The sequence below is a fragment of the Pavona decussata genome, unplaced genomic scaffold (assembly GCF_977016875.1).
Source record: "Pavona decussata unplaced genomic scaffold, jaPavDecu1.1 SCAFFOLD_64, whole genome shotgun sequence".
NCBI classification, from domain to species: Eukaryota; Metazoa; Cnidaria; class Anthozoa; order Scleractinia; family Agariciidae; genus Pavona; species Pavona decussata.
In genome coordinates, this window is record NW_028145484.1 from 3,403,145 (window position 1) to 3,421,796 (window position 18,652).

The 18,652-nt window shown below is 38.4% G+C and overlaps 2 protein-coding genes across 2 annotated transcripts in view; both read right to left on the reverse strand.

The window, feature by feature from the left end:
- LOC146478500 (uncharacterized) overlaps nt 1-8,193 on the reverse strand; it is a gene marked incomplete at its 5' end in the record, with an annotated part of 64,818 nt that extends 56,625 nt beyond the window's left edge. The window contains one exon of the mRNA XM_085111702.1: nt 6,705-8,193. Coding sequence (XP_084967828.1) covers nt 6,705-8,193 — 1,489 coding nt within the window. The remainder of the gene's footprint in view (nt 1-6,704) is intronic.
- Nucleotides 8,194-10,887: 2,694 nt separating this feature from the next.
- LOC146478501 (uncharacterized) lies at nt 10,888-14,946 on the reverse strand (the record flags this gene model as incomplete). Its single annotated transcript, XM_085111703.1, has 2 exons — nt 14,666-14,946; nt 10,888-11,333 (listed from the first exon to the last, which is right to left on the reverse strand). Coding segments are annotated over exons 1-2 (519 nt in total), but the record flags the coding sequence as incomplete, so codon positions are not given.
- Nucleotides 14,947-18,652: the final 3,706 nt, after the last annotated feature.

Here is an 18,652-nt window from a genome sequence, read left to right on the forward strand (position 1 = left end):
CGGCATAATAAAAATTTTCCAAAAACGTGAAGAAAGAGAAGGTTTCATCTCATATTGGTTTTCATTACACTCCCGAAATCAAGATGACTTCTGCCCTACTGAAAGTGAAAAAACTGGTGATTTGATCAAGGATAATGTTTGCTTGTGGAATAGAGCTAAGGAAAGTCTGACAGCCAATACAACACTGTAATATTGAAAACAACTGATATTGTTCCTTCCAGCAAATGCAATTTGCAAGACTTCCAGGACTTGATCTTACTAAACATCCCCAACCTCGCGCGCAAACTGAAACATGTCGTGTTGAATTAATATACATGTAAAGTATGATTGTTACCATGGTAATCAATACTATCGACTCGTCAATGTAGAGTTGTGGTTTTTTCAGTCAGGCATGATTTATGGCTTTGTCAGCACGAGAGAATATCAGTTGCTAAGTTTCTGTTTTCTTAGAAAACAGAAACCAGCCTCTCTTTTTTATCACCTGAAGCTGTCGTTAGAAACAACTTAATCTGTAATGTTGTTTTCTTTGTCAGAACTCATTATTGGCGAAAAATTTGTTCTGTGTTGGCAATAATTTAGTTTTTAAGAAATTTCTAGATAAAATCTAACTTCCACTAAAAGAAACTTCTTTAAAGGCATGGCATTTGCCCAAAAGGATTCTTCGTTATATCGGATGCCAGCACAAACCACGGAAGTAATATCCGTTTATATTGGTAGTTTTAGCAGTTCATAAATAAATATTTCTGCCAGTTAAAACAACTGTTTCAAAAGGACCTTCACGTTTAATCCTAAAAATGAGTACTTGAATTACGATGAAAGAGAATGTGACAAGCACATTTCTCATATTGTTAGTAGAAAACAAAGAGGCCAAAAATTAAGAAATACAAAAAAGGGAAATGAGAGCATCTAATATGACCTCCCATCTTAACCATTTATATATTAATTGACTGAAGATTTAACTCGAAATTAATTAGCGGCTTCTTTATTCTAAAACCACAATACTTCCTAACGGAAGGTGACTTCAGTTAATAAACCCAAATCGGCAATTTTTTCCCTTTACAAAAGAAGCGTCGAAAATAACTATGTGAACAATAAATTCACGCGCCATTAACGGAAGAGAAGCTTGAAAAGAGAGTAGAATACTCAGTTCAAAAATAATCTCTTATTGTGGTTATAGCTGAACATTACTGCTTTAAATTACTAGAAAATGTAGTTCATGTCAAATTAAATCACCTTAAACATTTTGAGGCTTGACTGTTTATTAAGTCACTGTAGAAAGGTTATTTCGAAACAAAAACAACCTTTGTACGCGTCCGCCATTTTGACGATAAATTCCTGTCCGCATCGGACAGGGCAAAATGTTGGTCAAATAAACAACGGCGTAAAGGAAAAAGGTGATAAATTATAGTTTTTTTGCTTATATAACATTACTGTGTATTCGTATTTCAAATATGGAACTTTCCTTGAGTAATTTTGAGAGAACTGAAACTTTGAAAGCATACATGCCCGCGTAATCGGCCAGGCATACCCACCAACGCTAGAAGAGATTCGAAGGATGGTACTAGACTAGAAGGCGTGGAGAAAGCTTGTGACCGACTGCAGTGCAGTTGGCTGATGATGATGATAATGATGTTTAACTACAGAGCCATCTTAAACAACAAAACGCAGTAATATCTTACAGGAAAGAAGTCTGGTGTCATGAGAGTTTGAACGTTTTCACTACTTATATAAGCTTGTAAAGTGAGCATTATTACTAGATTAACAGCTGCCCTTGAGTTAAAAATCCGAGTAAACAGCGACTGATTTCGTAATAAGCTGCTCTCTGTAAGATCACGGTTCAACTTCAGACAAAACACCGAGCAACCAGCTCTCGCTTCGTCGAAAATCTCTTCGCACCGAAAATGACTAATCAGCAACAAAACTGAAAATCGCTGCTATCCTTACAACAATTCATTGAACGACTAATTGATTTTATATAAGATTCGGTAATCTTTTGTGTAACATTTAGATTCAATGTTGCTTGCAGATCAGAGGTTCGTCGATTTCCTGTGATCATTGATATACATAAAGAAGTCTTAATTGCTTAAGATATCTCCAAAGTAAGGATCGAGATTCGTTGCTCATGTCAATTAATGTCCATTGTAATGGAAAACCTAGCTTTTACTCCCCTTCTGTAAATGTCATTCCTATTGTTTTTTATGTAAAAATTGTAGTATGTTTCTATTATTGCACTTTTATTATTCTTTAATTTTTTTGCTCTATTTAGTTGCACGCTATACGCCAGTTAGTTGCACGTGGCAGTGACCAACTCGAAAGCCTAAGCTCCTTTGGTCACTGCGCACATTTTACTTTTCACATTTATGTAATTTAATGCTATCTTTATATTACTTTTCTTATATATTGTAATTTCCTTTTGTATGTTGTGAGCCATTGAAATAGTGCACAATAATAAAAAAATAATAATAAAAAAAAACCTTCTTGTGAAGATTTTCGAACCTTATAATCTCACCACACATTAGATGATTCTATGATCAAGCGCCATATAGATATCATAAAAGCGAAATAAGTCGTTCATTAGAGACATACCCTTCAGCATTCACAGGAACTAGAATTTTATTGACCCTCTGTTGATCTGGATTTGACCAGAAAAATTTCTGAGAGAAGCTCGTTAGTGAGATTAAGAGTAGGCACCCACAAACTCAAGATAGAGACAGGTAGATACGAAAAAGTATCGAACGACTTTGCTCTCTCTGCGAGCTCAGTACTATCAAGGATGAAATTAATTTTCTATTTCATTGTCTTGATTATTCATCCATTAGAAATGACTTTTCTGATAAAATAGGTACTAAGTTTCCAACTCACAAATCACAAAATTTATTGTAGCGTTGATGAACACCTCTGATTATGTTGTTAATAACCAGGTGGGTAAGTTCATTTTTTCCTGTTTTGGTTTAAGAAACAATTTGTTGCCAAATAATTTCATCTAATGGAGTTTAATTCTCTTCTCTACCTTCTTTTTGTAGCAAGTACTTTGTATTTTATGTTTCTGTTACTTAGCAGAATGTTGGGACTCTTTTGACGCTTTTGCAATACTGTAACAATTTATGTGGTGATGCAAATAAAGCTTATTGTTGTTGTAATGTATCAGCAATAAATAAAGATGGTGGTGATATGGCGCTCGTTTACGTAACACTGGTAGATTACATAAATTCAACGATACATATATGCGACGAGTGACTGGGACAGGAAGGGAGAAAAATTCTAGTTTAATTCTCGATGGATATCAAGCCCTTGACCTTTCCCGGCGCCATCGATATGTTGTTTTCCTCCGTAAAAAGCAATTTCAGATGAAATTAGTAGAATTTGATAAACTGATCTTGAAATCGATATTCTGACCGCATGCCACAAATCGGAGATATTTTTAAACTATTTTTCCTGGTTTACTTTTCCGAATAGAATGTTTTGTTTCCTTTTAAAGGTATTTTTTTATTGAATTTTTGTTTTATTATCGTTGTTATGTAATGTCTTTTTGTAATTTTACTTAGGTTTTAGCTTTAATGCGCTTTTGATTATATTCATATAAAATTATTATTATATACAGTATACACGACTGTATGCTAAAAACGTAACTAGCAAAGCGGGGCGCTGGCGTGACCTGTATTATTATTATTATTATTATTATTATTATTATTATTATTATTATTATTATTATTATTATTATTATTATTATTAAAAACTGAAGTCTACTTCTTCCACAACAACGTCAATACGTCCAGGCACGCTTCGCAATCCTAAGTATTTCCACGAATTTACAGCAATTTAATTTAAGTGCCAGGCTTTCGTGATAGACAATTTGACCTTGGAGCAGCCAACAACACTTACTGGTGCCAACACCCTGGTTATTTTTAAAACAACGCCTTTGTAATCTCTAAACAAACGGCTACTTTACAACTGGTATGAGATTTGTACTTAAAGACCACTCAAACGACCATGATCTTCAGTGGCTTGTTCCAAGTGTTGTAGCAAATATAACGACACACTACATAGCAACAAGACCAAAGATAATTTTATTTTCGTGTTAAAAGAATTACAGGCAGTATTTTTAGAGGCACCTTTTCGTGTTGGGCAATTTGCCTAAAGTTGTAGTACTTAAAGAAACTGCGCCAACACATTTGGCATTTTTAACTCTATTGATCGAATACACGTAATCTCTTTAATTTACAGGCGTTTTACGCTTTCTCTTGAAACTACCTATCCAACTCCTTTAACTTCAATGGTTTGTTCAAAATACAGATAAAACTGGCTAACAATATTTCATGGCAAGGAGACCAAATATGACTTATTTTATTTTGTTCTTATTATTATGTTGTGGTTTAGCGATGGGGCAGATATTTGTCAGAGATAGCCAATTAGAAAACTGCTAAAAACGACTTTGTAAATAAAAATTTCAATACCCAACACAATTTATCTGATGTCTCAAATTCATTGAGTTGGAGAAATGTTTTCAGTGTGGTCTTTCACCCCCTAAATAGGTAAACTAAAAGTACTCAAAAGTGTCTTTTATCGACGATTAAATTTATGAGATTTAGAGCTACTTTATCTTTAAGGTTAGGCTATATTTTTTATAGCCTGTAGTAAGGCCTAATTTCAGCGTCGTCCTTTCTCGCCCTTATGTCGTCGGTCGCCAAAATTGGGGCTTAAACAAGCGTCAAAGAGAGTTCGCGTTGATGTGATGTTCGGCCAAACTTTGGTTACGCGAACTTGCAATCTTATTGGTTGCTACACAATGACGGCTAGCAACAGAAGCAAAAGGCGCCTTAAGATCATGAACGATTCCATCCCCTTACAAACTCCCCCGGCATTTTATAGAAAGGAGAAAATCTCAAAAGGCTCAAAACGATTCAATAATAATAAAGACAACACACGTGGTGTTATAGTGTACTGAAGCCATACAGATACTCGAGTTCGTTGTAATGTGTATGTTGTGTGTTTAAAACAGGCCTGAGGTTTCTTTAAGCTAGACTGTTTGTAGACGGACAACGCTGTGAAAAATTGCCTGAAACGGAAACGGTGATGAGTTATACGTTTCTTCTGCACGACCAAAGTTTTAAAACACGACAGCAGCCCGACAAAGATCACTCAGTAGCCAAAATTACATGCAGCCGTCCAGCTGAATCTTCTGGTCTTCGATGAGGCTTGGTACATCCTACCATCCAACTACAATATTTTTGAGTGAACGAAGACCACAAGAAGTCTTTTTGTTTTACCCTGTAGTTATCAGTTGTGGCAAAGTTCAGATGAGCTTAAACAGGAAGTTCCGGTATAAAGGGGGGCCTGGCCTGGCCGTTCTCACCTTCAGTTGTCAATCAACCATCAGATCGTAAACAAGTGACAAACAACACGTGTCTTTTTCTTCGGCTTTTACCGATAAAATCGGCTTAGTTTTCAGAATAACCCTTGTTAAACATATTAGAGCTTGATATCTTATATTGCTGTTGTGATATTATAATATTTTGAGGCATATTTTTCAGAAGACGTTTGAGTCAACAAATTGCCACGACTGAACAGCGTCTAAATGTGTATCTCACGCCCACAAATATTATGTAATAGTGTTATCTGCACCAGGTAACATAAATATTACATAATGTTAATGAAAAGTACATACTGTTATTTTCATGATGCGTGCATCCAAACTTCAGACAGCAACATACAGAAAATAACAAACAAATGTAGCATATTTTACAATCAAAATGATCGTAATTGTATTCTGTAAGTACTCGTCGCACTCTATTAGATGAGGGCTGCCATTTATAGGGATTTTGTTCCATAAAATCTGTTCAGAACATGGACCATTGCAACGCCCTCTTAAAATGCCTCCACATGACATGCTAAATTTTTAAAACTCAAGGTGGCAAATACAAGCTCGCGTAATAAGCGTCGCAGCTTCACACTTTCACTGTTGACAAACATGTTAGAACAACTGTTAGTGAGAAATAAAACGAGACTTAGACACGCCAAAAATTTTCCGACAAATGTCATTCCGAGGAAAGTTGCATTGCACGTAGGGATGTTTGCCAACCAATAATTTAAGAACAAGAAATCTAAATGGAAGGTAACGAAAAGCGTCTACCAACTAAACTGAGATAGAAAGAAAATTTACCATCTGTAGAATTTTCTTCTGTGCGCGAGAGATTCTCCTAACCTTTTCGAGTTTGTCAACACAAGTTTCCAATACAGTATATCCTATGAAAGGCGGCCCTAAACAAATAAGTTAGCTTTCGACAACTATTACCTGTTCCAAAGTTCATAAAGGGACTGGGCCCCAGTTTACACATTGTTCAAACTGCGTCTTTTAAAGAAATGAATCCAATCGCGATAAAGATCACACAAAAATTACTAGGTTTACCAAGTTTGGTTACGTTTCATTGCGTAGTAACCAGACTGTAACCTTTCAAAGGTCCCCCAAATCCATGCAATATAATTCTCTAATTTTTAAGATTTTAGATTTCCTTCCACGTAATTTCAATCTAACAACAGAGCAATAAACTTAGTAAACGGACTAATTTTAATGTGATCTTTCTTGCCATGGACACCAATTTCTGACTAAATAAAAATTTAAAAAAAACGGGTCGCCAATCTCTTTGAAATTCGGAACGGGCAATTGGCTACGAAAGGGTTAGTTTCAGGTTTAAGAAATGGCATACCTGGTGCGGAAGTTGGTGCTGGTATGGAAATTGATGCAGCTGTTGACGAGGATACTGAAACTGGTGCAGACGTAGATGGTGACACTAAATCTGAAGAGACAACTGAAAATGATACTGTTATCGATGGAGACGTTGATACAGAAACCGCATCTGAGGCAGTAGCTGACATTGATAATGTCACTGATGCAGACGTTGACAGCGATACCGTCTCTGGTCCAGAGGTAGATGCTGACACTGACTCTGAGGTAGAAGCTGATAATAATGGTGCTACTGCTTCAGACGTGGATACAGATACTGTTCCTGGTGCAGAGTTAGATGCTGACACTGACTCTGAAGTAAAAGACGATAATGATGGTGCTACTGATTCAGACGTCGATACAGATACTGTTCCTAGTGAAGAGGTAGACGCTGACACTGACTCTGAGGTAGAAGCTGATAATGATGGTGCTACTGATTCAGACGTGGATACAGATACTATTCCTGGTGCAGAGGTAGATGCTGACACTGACTCTGAAGTAGAAGCTGATAATGATGGTGCTACTGATTCAGACGTCGATACAGATCCTGTTCCTAGTGCAGAGGTAAATGCTGACACTGACTCTGAGGCAAAAGCTGATAATGATGGTCCTACTGATTCAGACGTTGATACAGATACTGTTCCTGGTGCAGAGGTAGATGCTGACACTGACTCTGAGATAGAAGCCGATAATGATGCTGCTACTGATTCGGAGGTCAATACAGATACTGTTCCTGGTGCAGAGGTAGATGCTGACACTGACTCTGAGGTAAAAGCTGATAATGATAGTGCTACTGATTCAGACGTTGATACAGATACTGTTCCTGGTGCAGAGGTAGATGCTGACACTGACTCTGAGATAGAAGCCGATAATGATGCTGCTACCGATTCAGAGGTCAATACAGATACTGTTCCTGTTGCAGAGGTAGATAATGACACTGACTCTGAAGTAGAAGCTGATAATGATGGTGCTACTGATTTAGACGTCGATACAGATACTGTTCCTGGTGCAGAGGTAGATGCTAACACTGACTCTGAGGTAGAAACTGATAATGATGGTGCTACTGATTCAGAGGTGGATACAGATACTGTTCCTGGTGCAGAAGTAGATGCTGACACTGACTCTGAAGTTGAAGCTGATAATGATGGTACTACTGATTCAGACGTCGATACAGCTACTGTTCCTGGTGCAGAGGTAGATGCTGACACTGACTCTAAAGTTGAAGCTGATAATGATGGTGCTACCGATTTAGACGTCGATACAGATACTGTTCCTGGTGCAGAGGTAGATGCTAACACTGACTCTGAGGTAGAAACTGATAATGATGGTGCTACTGATTCAGAGGTGGATACAGATACTGTTCCTGGTGCAGAGGTAGATGCTGACACTGACTCTGAAGTTGAGGCTGATAACGAAGGTACTACTGATTCAGACGTCGATACAGATACTGTTCCTGGTGCAGAGGTAGATGCTGACACTGACTCTGAAGTAGAAGCTGATAATGATGGTGCTACTGATTCAGACGTTGACACAGATACTGTTTCCGGTGCAGAGGTAGATGCTGACACTGACTTTGAGATAGAAGCCGATAATGATGCTGCTACTGATTCAGAGGTCGATACAGATACTGTTCCTGGTGCAGAGGTAGATGCTGACACTGACTCTGAGGTAGAAGCTGATAATGATCGTGCTACTGATTCAGACAAGGATACAGAAACTGTTCCTGGTGCAGAGGTAGATGCTGACACTGACTTTGAGGTAAAAGCTGATAATGATGGTGCTACTGATTCAGAGGTGGATACAGATACTGTTCCTGGTGCAGAGGTAGATGCTGACACTGACTTTGAAGTAGAAGCTGATAATGATAGTGCTGCTGATTCAGACGTCGAAACGGATACTGTTCCTTCTGCAGAGGTAGATGCTGACACTGACGCTGAGGTAGAAGCTGATAATAATGGTCCTACTGATTCAGATGAGGATACAGATACTTTTCCTGGTGCAGAGGTAGATGCTGACACTGACTCTGAAGCTGAAGCTGATAATGATGGTACTACTGATTCAGACGTCGATACAGATACTGTTCCTGGTGCAGAGGTAGATGCTGACACTGACTCTGAGGTAAAAGCTGATAATGATGGTGCTACTGATTCAGACGTTGATACAGATACTGTTCCTGGTGCAGAGGTAGATGCTGACACTGACTCTGAGGTAGAAGCTGATAATGATGGTGCTACTGATTCAGACGTTGATACAGATACTGTTCCTGGTGCAGAGGTAGATGCTGACACTGACTCTGAGGTAAAAGCTGATAATGATGGTGCTACTGATTCAGACGTTGATACAGATACTGTTCCTGGTGCAGAGGTAGATGCTGACACTGACTCTGAGGTAGAAGCTGATAATGATGGTGCTACTGATTCAGACGTTGATACAGATACTGTTCCTGGTGCAGAGGTAGATGCTGACACTGACTCTGAGGTAGAGGCTGATAATGATGGTGCTACTGATTCAGACGTTGATACAGATACTGTTCCTGGTGTAGAGGTAGATGCTGATACTGACACCGAGGTAGAAGCTGATAATGATGGTGCTACTGATTCAGACGTTGATACAGATACTGTTCCTGTTGCAGAGGTAGATGCTGACACTGACTCTGAGGTAGAAGCTGATAATGATGGTGCTATTGATTCAGACGTGGATACAGATACTGTTCCTGGTGCAGAGGTAGATGCTGACATTGACTTTGAGGTAGAAGCTGATAATAATAGTGCTGCTGATTTAGACGTGGATACAGAAACTCTTCCTGGTGCAGAGGTAGATGCTGACACTGACGCTGAGCTAGAAGCTGATAATGATGGTGCTACTGATTCAGACGTGAATACAGATACTGTTCCTGGTGCAGAGGTAGATGCTGACACTGACTCTGAGGTAGAAGCTGATAATGATGGTCCAACTGATTCAGACGTTGATACAGATACTGTTCCTGGTGCAGAGGTAGATGCTGATACTGACACCGAGGTAGAAGCTGATAATGATGGTGCTACTGATTGAGACGTTGATACAGACACTGTTCCTGGTGCAGAGGTAGATGCTGACACTGACTCTGAGGTAGAAGCTGATAATGATGGTGCTACTGATTCAGACGTTGATACAGACACTGTTCCTGGTGCAGAGGTAGATGATGACACTGACTCTGAGGTAGAAGCTGATAATGATGGTGCTACTGATTCAGACGTGGATACAGATACTGTTCCTGGTGCAGAGGTAGATGCTGACACGGACTCTGAGGTAGAAGCTGATAATGATAGTGCTACTGATTCAGGCGTTGATACAGATACTGTTCCTGGTGCAGAGGTAGATGCTGACACTGACTCTGAGGTAGAAGCTGATAATGATGGTGCTACTGATTCAGACGTGGATACAGAAACTGTTCGTGGTGAAGAGGTAGATGCTGACACTGACTTTGAGGTAGAAGCTGATAATGATGGTGCTGCTGATTCAGACGTGGATACAGATACTGTTCCTGGTGCAGAGGTAGATGCTGATACTGACACCGAGGTAGAAGCTGATAATGATGGTGCTACTGATTCAGACGTTGATACAGATACTGTTCCTGGTGCAGAGGGAGATGCTGACACTGACTCTGAAGTAGAAGCAGAGAATGATAGTGATACTGATTCAGACGTGGATACAGAAACTGTTCCTGGTGCAGAGGTAGATGCTGACACTGACTCTGAGGTAGAAGCTGATAATGATGGTGGTACTGATTCAGACGTGGATACAGAAACTGTTCCTGGTGCAGAGGTAGATGCTGACACTGACTCTGAGGTAGAAGCTGATAATGATAGTGCTACTGATTCAGACGTTGATACAGATACTGTTCCTGGTGCAGAGGTAGATGCTGACACTGACTCTGAAGTTGAAGCTGATAATGATGGTGCTACTGATTTAGACGTGGATACAGATACTGTTCCTGTTGCAGAGGTAGATGCTGACACTGACTCTGAGGTAGAAGCTGATAATGATAGTGCTACTGATTCAGACGTTGATACAGATACTGTTCCTGGTGCAGAGGTAGATGCTGATACTGACACCGAGGTAGAAGCTGATAATGATGGTGCTACTGATTTAGACGTGGATACAGAAACCGTTCCTGGTGCAGAGGTAGATGCTGACACTGACTCTGAGGTAGAAGCTGATAATGATGGTGGTACTGATTCAGACGTGGATACAGAAACTGTTCCTGGTGCAGAGGTAGATGCTGACACTAACTCTGAGGTAGAAGCTGATAATGATGGTCCTACTGATTCAGACGTTGATACAGATACTGTTCCTGGTGCAGAGGTAGATGCTGATACTGACACCGAGGTAGAAGCTGATAATGATGGTGCTACTGATTCAGACGTTGATACAGATACTGTTCCTGGTGCAGAGGTAGATGCTGACACTGACTCTGAGGTAGAAGCTGATAATGATGCTGCTACTGATTCAGACGTTGATACAGATACTGTTCCTGTTGCAGAGGTAGATGCTGACACTGACTCTGAGTTAGAAGCTGATAACGATGGTGCTACTGATGCACTTAGGGATGCGACCGTGCTCTGAGTGACATCTTGCAAAATAATGTTAAATAATAGTAGCAATATTAATCACTTGTAAAAACTTGATAAAGTTGTTAGCTGTGGTCATGGATACACGAGTGTAGGGAGCTACCCGAAGACCAAGACATCTGTCTTAACTGGTTTGTCCCACTTGATAGAAATACTGTGGGCTTATCTCGTGAGGTTAACCAAAGGTTTGTATTCTGGCAAGAGAAGAAGAGAAGTCAGGTTTAACAAGTTTAACACCAGTTCAAGAAAGTTAAATTTCTCTGTTCGAATTTTAAATTTGTTTTTTACTTCCCAGGAGAATTTGATGGAAGAGTTATCAGCGAAATTTAATTTTTTGTCGATGAAAATTGAATATGGGGTCTTATAATTGACAATTATGCAAATGATGATAACCTATTTACCGAAATTATGAAAACCTATTTATTGCCGAGAATGAGTACACAGTGTTATTTATTTTTCTCTTTGCTGCTGAGAAAGCCTTTAACTAGTTTTGTTTGATTAATTTCTTCCTGTTATACTCTAATACTGTCACGCTTGATTGAAATCTAACCTTGAAATTTCTCTGAAGGTTAAAACTGGTGAGGGTAAAAGGCGGAATGAGTTAGCGGAATGGCATGTTGCATGACCTGCGGAATAGCATAATTATGTGAAGTACGAATTATGCGGAACAACTTAGGGAAATAAATTAGTTGAAGAGCGCGTCTTGTTTTCGCGCCAATTTTATATCAGCAGCAGCTTTTTTGATGTTGGAGACTTATAGAGCCGAATATTAATTAAAACAACTAGACAACAGATCAAAGATTAAAAAATACAAGGCTGTGAAAGAACATGTCTAATCGCTAGTTGGGAAGAAGTGAGGGTAAAGAAATTTCCAGAAAACGGTAAAGCAGATTGAAAGTACAAGCGGCTCGAACGAAAAATTAAACAAGTGATCCGATTGGTCTAAGTGGTTTCATAACGGTGTTTTTAATTGCACAATATAAACTGTGTATCATGCCTACGCGTGTATTTAATTATGAACAAAGAAATTACAGTTACTATTTTTAAATCATGAGATATGTTTACAGGCATGTGAAGCAGATATTTGTTGTTGTGAAATTAGCGGACGGAAATCATTAATTTAGATTCAGCCGACTAAAGTGCTTTATTTTAATAAGCTTATTCGTGTTTTGATCTTCACCTAAACGTCTGCAATTGTAGCAATATTAAAAAAACCATTATTTTTGGCATTTGGTGTCTGAATTTTCTAACTGTGAGCCGTGAAACAGTTCAGTGAAAAGACAACAAAATGAATTTTAACGTAGACATCAAAGCCATATAGTGAGCGAATTAAGATCTGGAAGATTCATTCTGATTATTAAAGATCATTCTTTCATAATGTACACGAGCTAAAACTAGAGACCCCAGTACTTAATTAAGTGATGCCGATCGAGGAACCCGAAAACCTCTTTGTTCCATTTTTTCCAACGTCTTTGGCCACAAACCACACGGTTTTATACTGTGCTTCAATAGGTAACAAAATGCGACCGTGTTTTATTCAGCCATGGATTAATTTGCTTATATTGCTCCTATAAGTGAACTTTCAAGGCTCCTTGGAATAGCATGCACGCTAATTGTGATTAATAATTTAATAAATGAAGGTTTTTTTAATCATTTTTTTAATAGATTGTTTATAGTTCAGAGTACGGTTGTTGTGTGATCCCCTTTCAAGTTTCCAAGGCGACATCATCAGAGTTAAAGTTCAATATGAATACGTAGCAACTTCGTTCGAATTGTACCAACCATGCATTCTTCTTTTTTGGTTTTATTCCTTGCGGCGTGATGTTTTTCGTTAGTTTTGCTATCTTTTTTCTTCACCAAATCCAAGATTGTTCTGTCAGGTTTTTAAGATTATATTCCAATTTTTGCCAGCCAGTTTTTAAATTTCATTGTTTGCAGAGTTACCTAAAAAAGAATCCGTGACCAAGCTCATCTCTCTACTCGTCGATCAACAGATGAAAATCTTGATATTTTATTCTTGGTTCTAGGTTTAGAGCTTAAGAGTGCAATGTCGTTAAGAGTAATTAATGATAGTTCAGTTCGAATGGGAAAAACAACAACAACAACTTTTCATATTTAACCGCGATAGGAAGTGAAGCGGTGACGGTTAAAAGTTCGTCATTTCCTGGCAGAATCGATTTCGAAGATCACGTCTTGATCAGTGAATTGAGTTTTGGTAGATGGCGACGCGGACCACAGAATCAATACCCTTATATTTGCTGTCTCATCCAGACGCCGAGAAAAGTAAAAGAAATGCCACGCTTGTCAAAGCAATAGACGCGGAACATATTTGGACCACTACGTTCTTAAAATCAAAGCACTTGGTTCATGAGATGAGACCAACCTGTAAGATAGTTATCGTGTACTGATAGGCATCTCCGTAAGGCATTAATATCGTAAACTAAAAAATTACTCCCGCGACTGTGAAAAACTGATTACCATGTCATTCTTGCTTACAATATCAAACAGGGATATTAATTGTCTGGAGGTGTTTCAGCCTCAAAATTCCCAGGAACATATCAAAGGAAAATGCATGTTAGTCACTGGGGAGAATTTACATGTTGACCTTGGTATTGGAACGAGAAGGAGAACATGCGGAGAAAGACAAAGTGATATCTCAAAGGTGGGATGTCAAGAACGAGGAGACTGCGGTTTTCTAACACATTTTTTGAGTTAATAAGCACACAACAACTTAAATGTTGTAATTATATCTGAATTAAAAGAAAAAAAGTCATATCAGCTTAACAACTTAATGATCCACCATTGAATTTATACTGTCCAAGGTTGGCGATCGTGTTTTCGAAGAATGATATCATCGTGACATAAGTATATCTCCATAAACATCTTGGAACTTGAAGCTACTCTCCCACATGAGTACATTAGGTACCCGCTCCCTCAAAATACTCCTAAACAAGGCAAAAAACGTTTACAAGCCCTTGTTGGCAAAAAAAAAATTGTTCGTCCGTTGGCAACTTAACAAAAAAAAACATTTCGACAACATGTCGCCAAACATAATAGCCAGCGCAATTTTCACAACTTTAGTTTTCCCGTTTGAAGGTGACCAATGTTCGAACGTCGTCTTGCTCCTTCAATTATAATATATTGGCAATTAATTACTACTGGCTGTTTCAAACTCCCGCTTGAATACATCGGACATTTTCAGCTGTTTTTGCTGTTTTCGTGTTCGAGAAAACAGGGGTGTACTCTGCATACTACGATAATTACCAATACCATTATTGCATCGTGTGAAAAATATGTGAACATAGAAACTGTAACAAAATTCTCCGCAACTTACTTGTTTGAGCCAAACATTTTGGGCTTGTCAGAGACAGCAGCACAACAGCCATAAAAAGAACATTCAAACCCATGACGAATTTTCCAGAACAGACCAAAATTACAAATTGATCTTTCCTTCTTTCCACGTTAGAATTCTCCTGGCAAAGTTATGTCCGTAAAAGTAATAATTTTAGGCAGAAGAATAACAAGCCAAACAGCTGCAAAGCTGTAAACCTTAAAAACCTCTAGCTCTAACATCAGACCATCTTTGATGTTGGGGTTAGGTTTAAGGAATTTCAGCATGGGCACCGGCCTTGCGTGCTGAAAAGACCACGTGTTTGCTGGTTTCTATAGCGACCAGGTCTATTTTTCCAATCCGTATCAGTTACGGCGGCATGAGAATATTGTAATTCAAAGTGAATTGAAACTTTGCCATGTTTTCTTCGGTTGTTCTTCACAACACGAAATTTTTCTGAAAACACGATTGTAATAAGGTAGATTAATGTAGGAAAAAAAGCCACTTTACCGTTTCTCACCAAGTTCGGCTTTGACAAAAGAGCATAGCTATATAATATTATCATTGTTTCCGGACAATTGTAACAGGTACAATATCAGGGAGCAACAAAACATGACCAACACTGGCAATCAAGAGTTAAAAACTTCTCAAAACAAAATATGTCTCATGAGAGAATTCGTATAAGTATACGGTTTTGGTTCGATAAGCGGTGTGTTTAATTCTGAATTATCGTTTTATATGCAGTATATATACTTGAGCCGACCTTTAGTAAAACTGCCAAGAGAATTCATTGACAACCGGAACAGACTACAAAATACGAACCTTGAACCTTATTAATTGTACACGTGTTGAGATGTTTTTCAACTTACGTGAGGTCTGTATAGGTTAAGTTATGTTGGTCGACTTTTTTGGACCGAATCGGGCTTGTGCCAACCACTTCAAAATGGCCAACACCTTTGCATTGTTGCATCACGCCAGGGATCGAGATAACGTTTGAGTATTTACAGTCAAGCGTCGATTTCCTTTGTAACTTTATAATGCAGTGAAATTAAAGAGAAAACGTATTGAGCCACAGGCTTGGGAAGGCAGGCTAGCTACAGGACTAGCCGATGGCAACTGAATATTAATAAGGATGTGTGGGAATTGATCGTTAATGCGAAAAATAAGTAAAATATATCATTAAAAAGCCATTAAAGTTTACACTCCACATTAATTGGTCTCCATCTCTTGTTTTTTTTTTGTTTTTTGTTTTTGTTCGCTATTTATATGTCATTCAATCGTACTTTAGCGACTCTCAACTTCACTTCCTTGAACTGTTTGACCTAAACTTTGCTATAATTAAAGATCTAAAAATATTTATTTATTTATTTATTTTTATTTACTTATTTGATTGCCAAAGACAAGTTACAGCGAGGTCTGATACAGAAGAAGTACATAGATCTTAAGAACATTTGGCGAGAAAGCCTAAAGAAGCTTATGAATTTAGGATTAATTCCTCATCATTTATTACATGTTTTAAGTTAAAGCATGGATTTAGTGGACGAGTTTAATATTCAACGATGAGGTATTGTTTGAGAGATCTCTTGAAAGTGACAATATTAGGCGAACTAATAAGGTCATATGGTAGGGAATTTCAAGTCTTGGGGCCCTGGTGGAGAATTGTAAACTGTTTTATGTTGGTTCTACAGGTGTGAGACCTATAATTAGAAGCATGTTTAGAGTTGTTACCATGGATTTGCTGATTAGTTTGGAAAAGATGTTGAAGGCTGTCAGAAAGAAGTTGATTTATGGTATATAGGGAGACACGGTAGGGTGACATGAAAGAGATAGTTAATGTTAAAGATATCTAGAATTCTGAGTTCATCGAAAAGGAGCCGAGGGTGTGCTTAAAAGTCAGAGTGCCAGATAACAAGTACAACTCGTTTTTTTGAGTAAATATAAACTATTTTGATTAAAGAAGAAGTCGAGGACCAAACGATGTTACAATAGTTTAGAACGGGATATACTAATAAGTAGTCCAAGGACAACAGAACTTTGGAAGAACGATACAAACGGGGTTTAAATATTAAACGAATTGAGTCTGACGTTTTCTTTGCAACGAAGTTAATACGGTGTTTCCAACTTTAATATCGATCAATGTACACTCCCACAAACCCAGTTCATGATTTTCTTAATTTCGCAATTCAGAACACTTACAAGCTGATTGATGTCGTTATGGGAACAAAAAACACTAGTGTCATCTGCAAATAGAAGGCATTAAACGATACTAGAGACATTAGATGCACGAGAAAGATCGTCGATATATATATATTATGAAAAGCAACAGCCCAAGGATTGACCCTTGGGGGACCCACACCTGAGAAATTGATAAACAGAGTATTCACAGCCGAACTGGACGAACTGCTGTCGCTCGGAAAGGTAACTAGTGATCCAGGCCAAGGCAACACCACGAATACCGTACAACAAAAATAGGACTGTAATTATTGAAACAATCGGGGTCTTTCGTTTTGAAAGTTGTAATAACTTTACCCAGCTTACAGCTGTTCTTTTGGTCGCCTTTCCTCTACATTTCTTCTCTCTTTCAACTAACAACGCTGCTAGATCAGCGCTAACTCATGCTATAATTGCGTTCGGAGTCGAGATTGTGTGGGACAATGAATGGATCTTGGAACGCGTATCTGGCACCCCCCGCAGATTTTGCAGGGGCGGATGATATCATCACCAATTTGGCAAAGGAGAGGGAGCCTGGGATTGAGATCATCGAACGCATTCCCTAATCTTTAATTATTACTAGTATTTACCTTTCGGTAATAAGTTTTCACAGGTCACAAATCAGCCTCTCCTTCTAGCTAATCAACTATTCTCTCTGCTAATTGATTGAGCGCACTAATACTTCCTAAATTACTAGCAAAACTATGCTTTTATCGTTTCTCATATTCCTTATTGGTTCTGTTGTGTTCAATTTACACAGTCATACTGATAGTTGCTCAACTTGATGTAATCGAGATATAGTTTGATTGGACAACTTCCTGCCAAATAGCTTATAAAAGTAGTTATGTTGCGTGATTGAAATGAATAGTTAAGAGTGTAATATCGTGACTTCAATACTGACTAGAAGATCCGAAGTATTGGAGGTACCTCTCCGCCAGCGAGTAAGCTCTACAGGAATCTAAATGATTGCGTTAGAGAAGTTGCCTGCTTGGTTTCTTAGTATTAGGAAATATTAGCTCCTCAAACTCATTAATAACCCATGAAGAGAAAACATAGGAAATCATTACCGTGCAGGTTTGGAAAGGTGACATTAATTATCATAACATTTGGTCAAAGCTTTCTTTGAATTTCTCAAAGAATTTCTAATGGTTTGAGAAACTATATCAAACACTCGAAGCAAAACAAGTTGGTTTAAACTGAAAAACTCGGCTCCGCCTCAGTTTTTCAACCCAGTTCTTGGTGTTTGGAAATCGAATGAAACACTCATACCCGTGTTTAATATATTACATGAAGTGTTATTCTATATGAAGGATGATTGAGGAGGCGTGAAATGTATTTCGAATGGCCATGTTTTTGTAGTTCAATATCGTCTAAACGTTGATTTTAAAAGTGCATGTGTCATATTTGTGGCTAAAACGAGACGTCTTATTCTTCCTGTTCACGTTAATCAAATTAATCAAACTCATTCCTAGCCTGGTCGGTTGAGATTTCTTGAAGGTGTGGGTTTCAGTTCACGAAATTTACGAAATCTTGGCTTAGGAAGTGCGCTACTGTTGTTGATATTGTTGTTTTTGTTGTTGTTGTCTTGTTTCGTTTTAGGCCAAAGATCTGAGGTTGTACATTACTTGTACATTACTTGTACAAGACAGTTGCCCTAATTAGAGGCTAATCCATAAAACTTTTCCGTGAGAAACGTTACTTCCGATAGAGAGCAACCACAGGGCTTTTTTTCAGCCCAGTTCCTACATATCCCCCCACCACCCCCTACTTACGTAACTT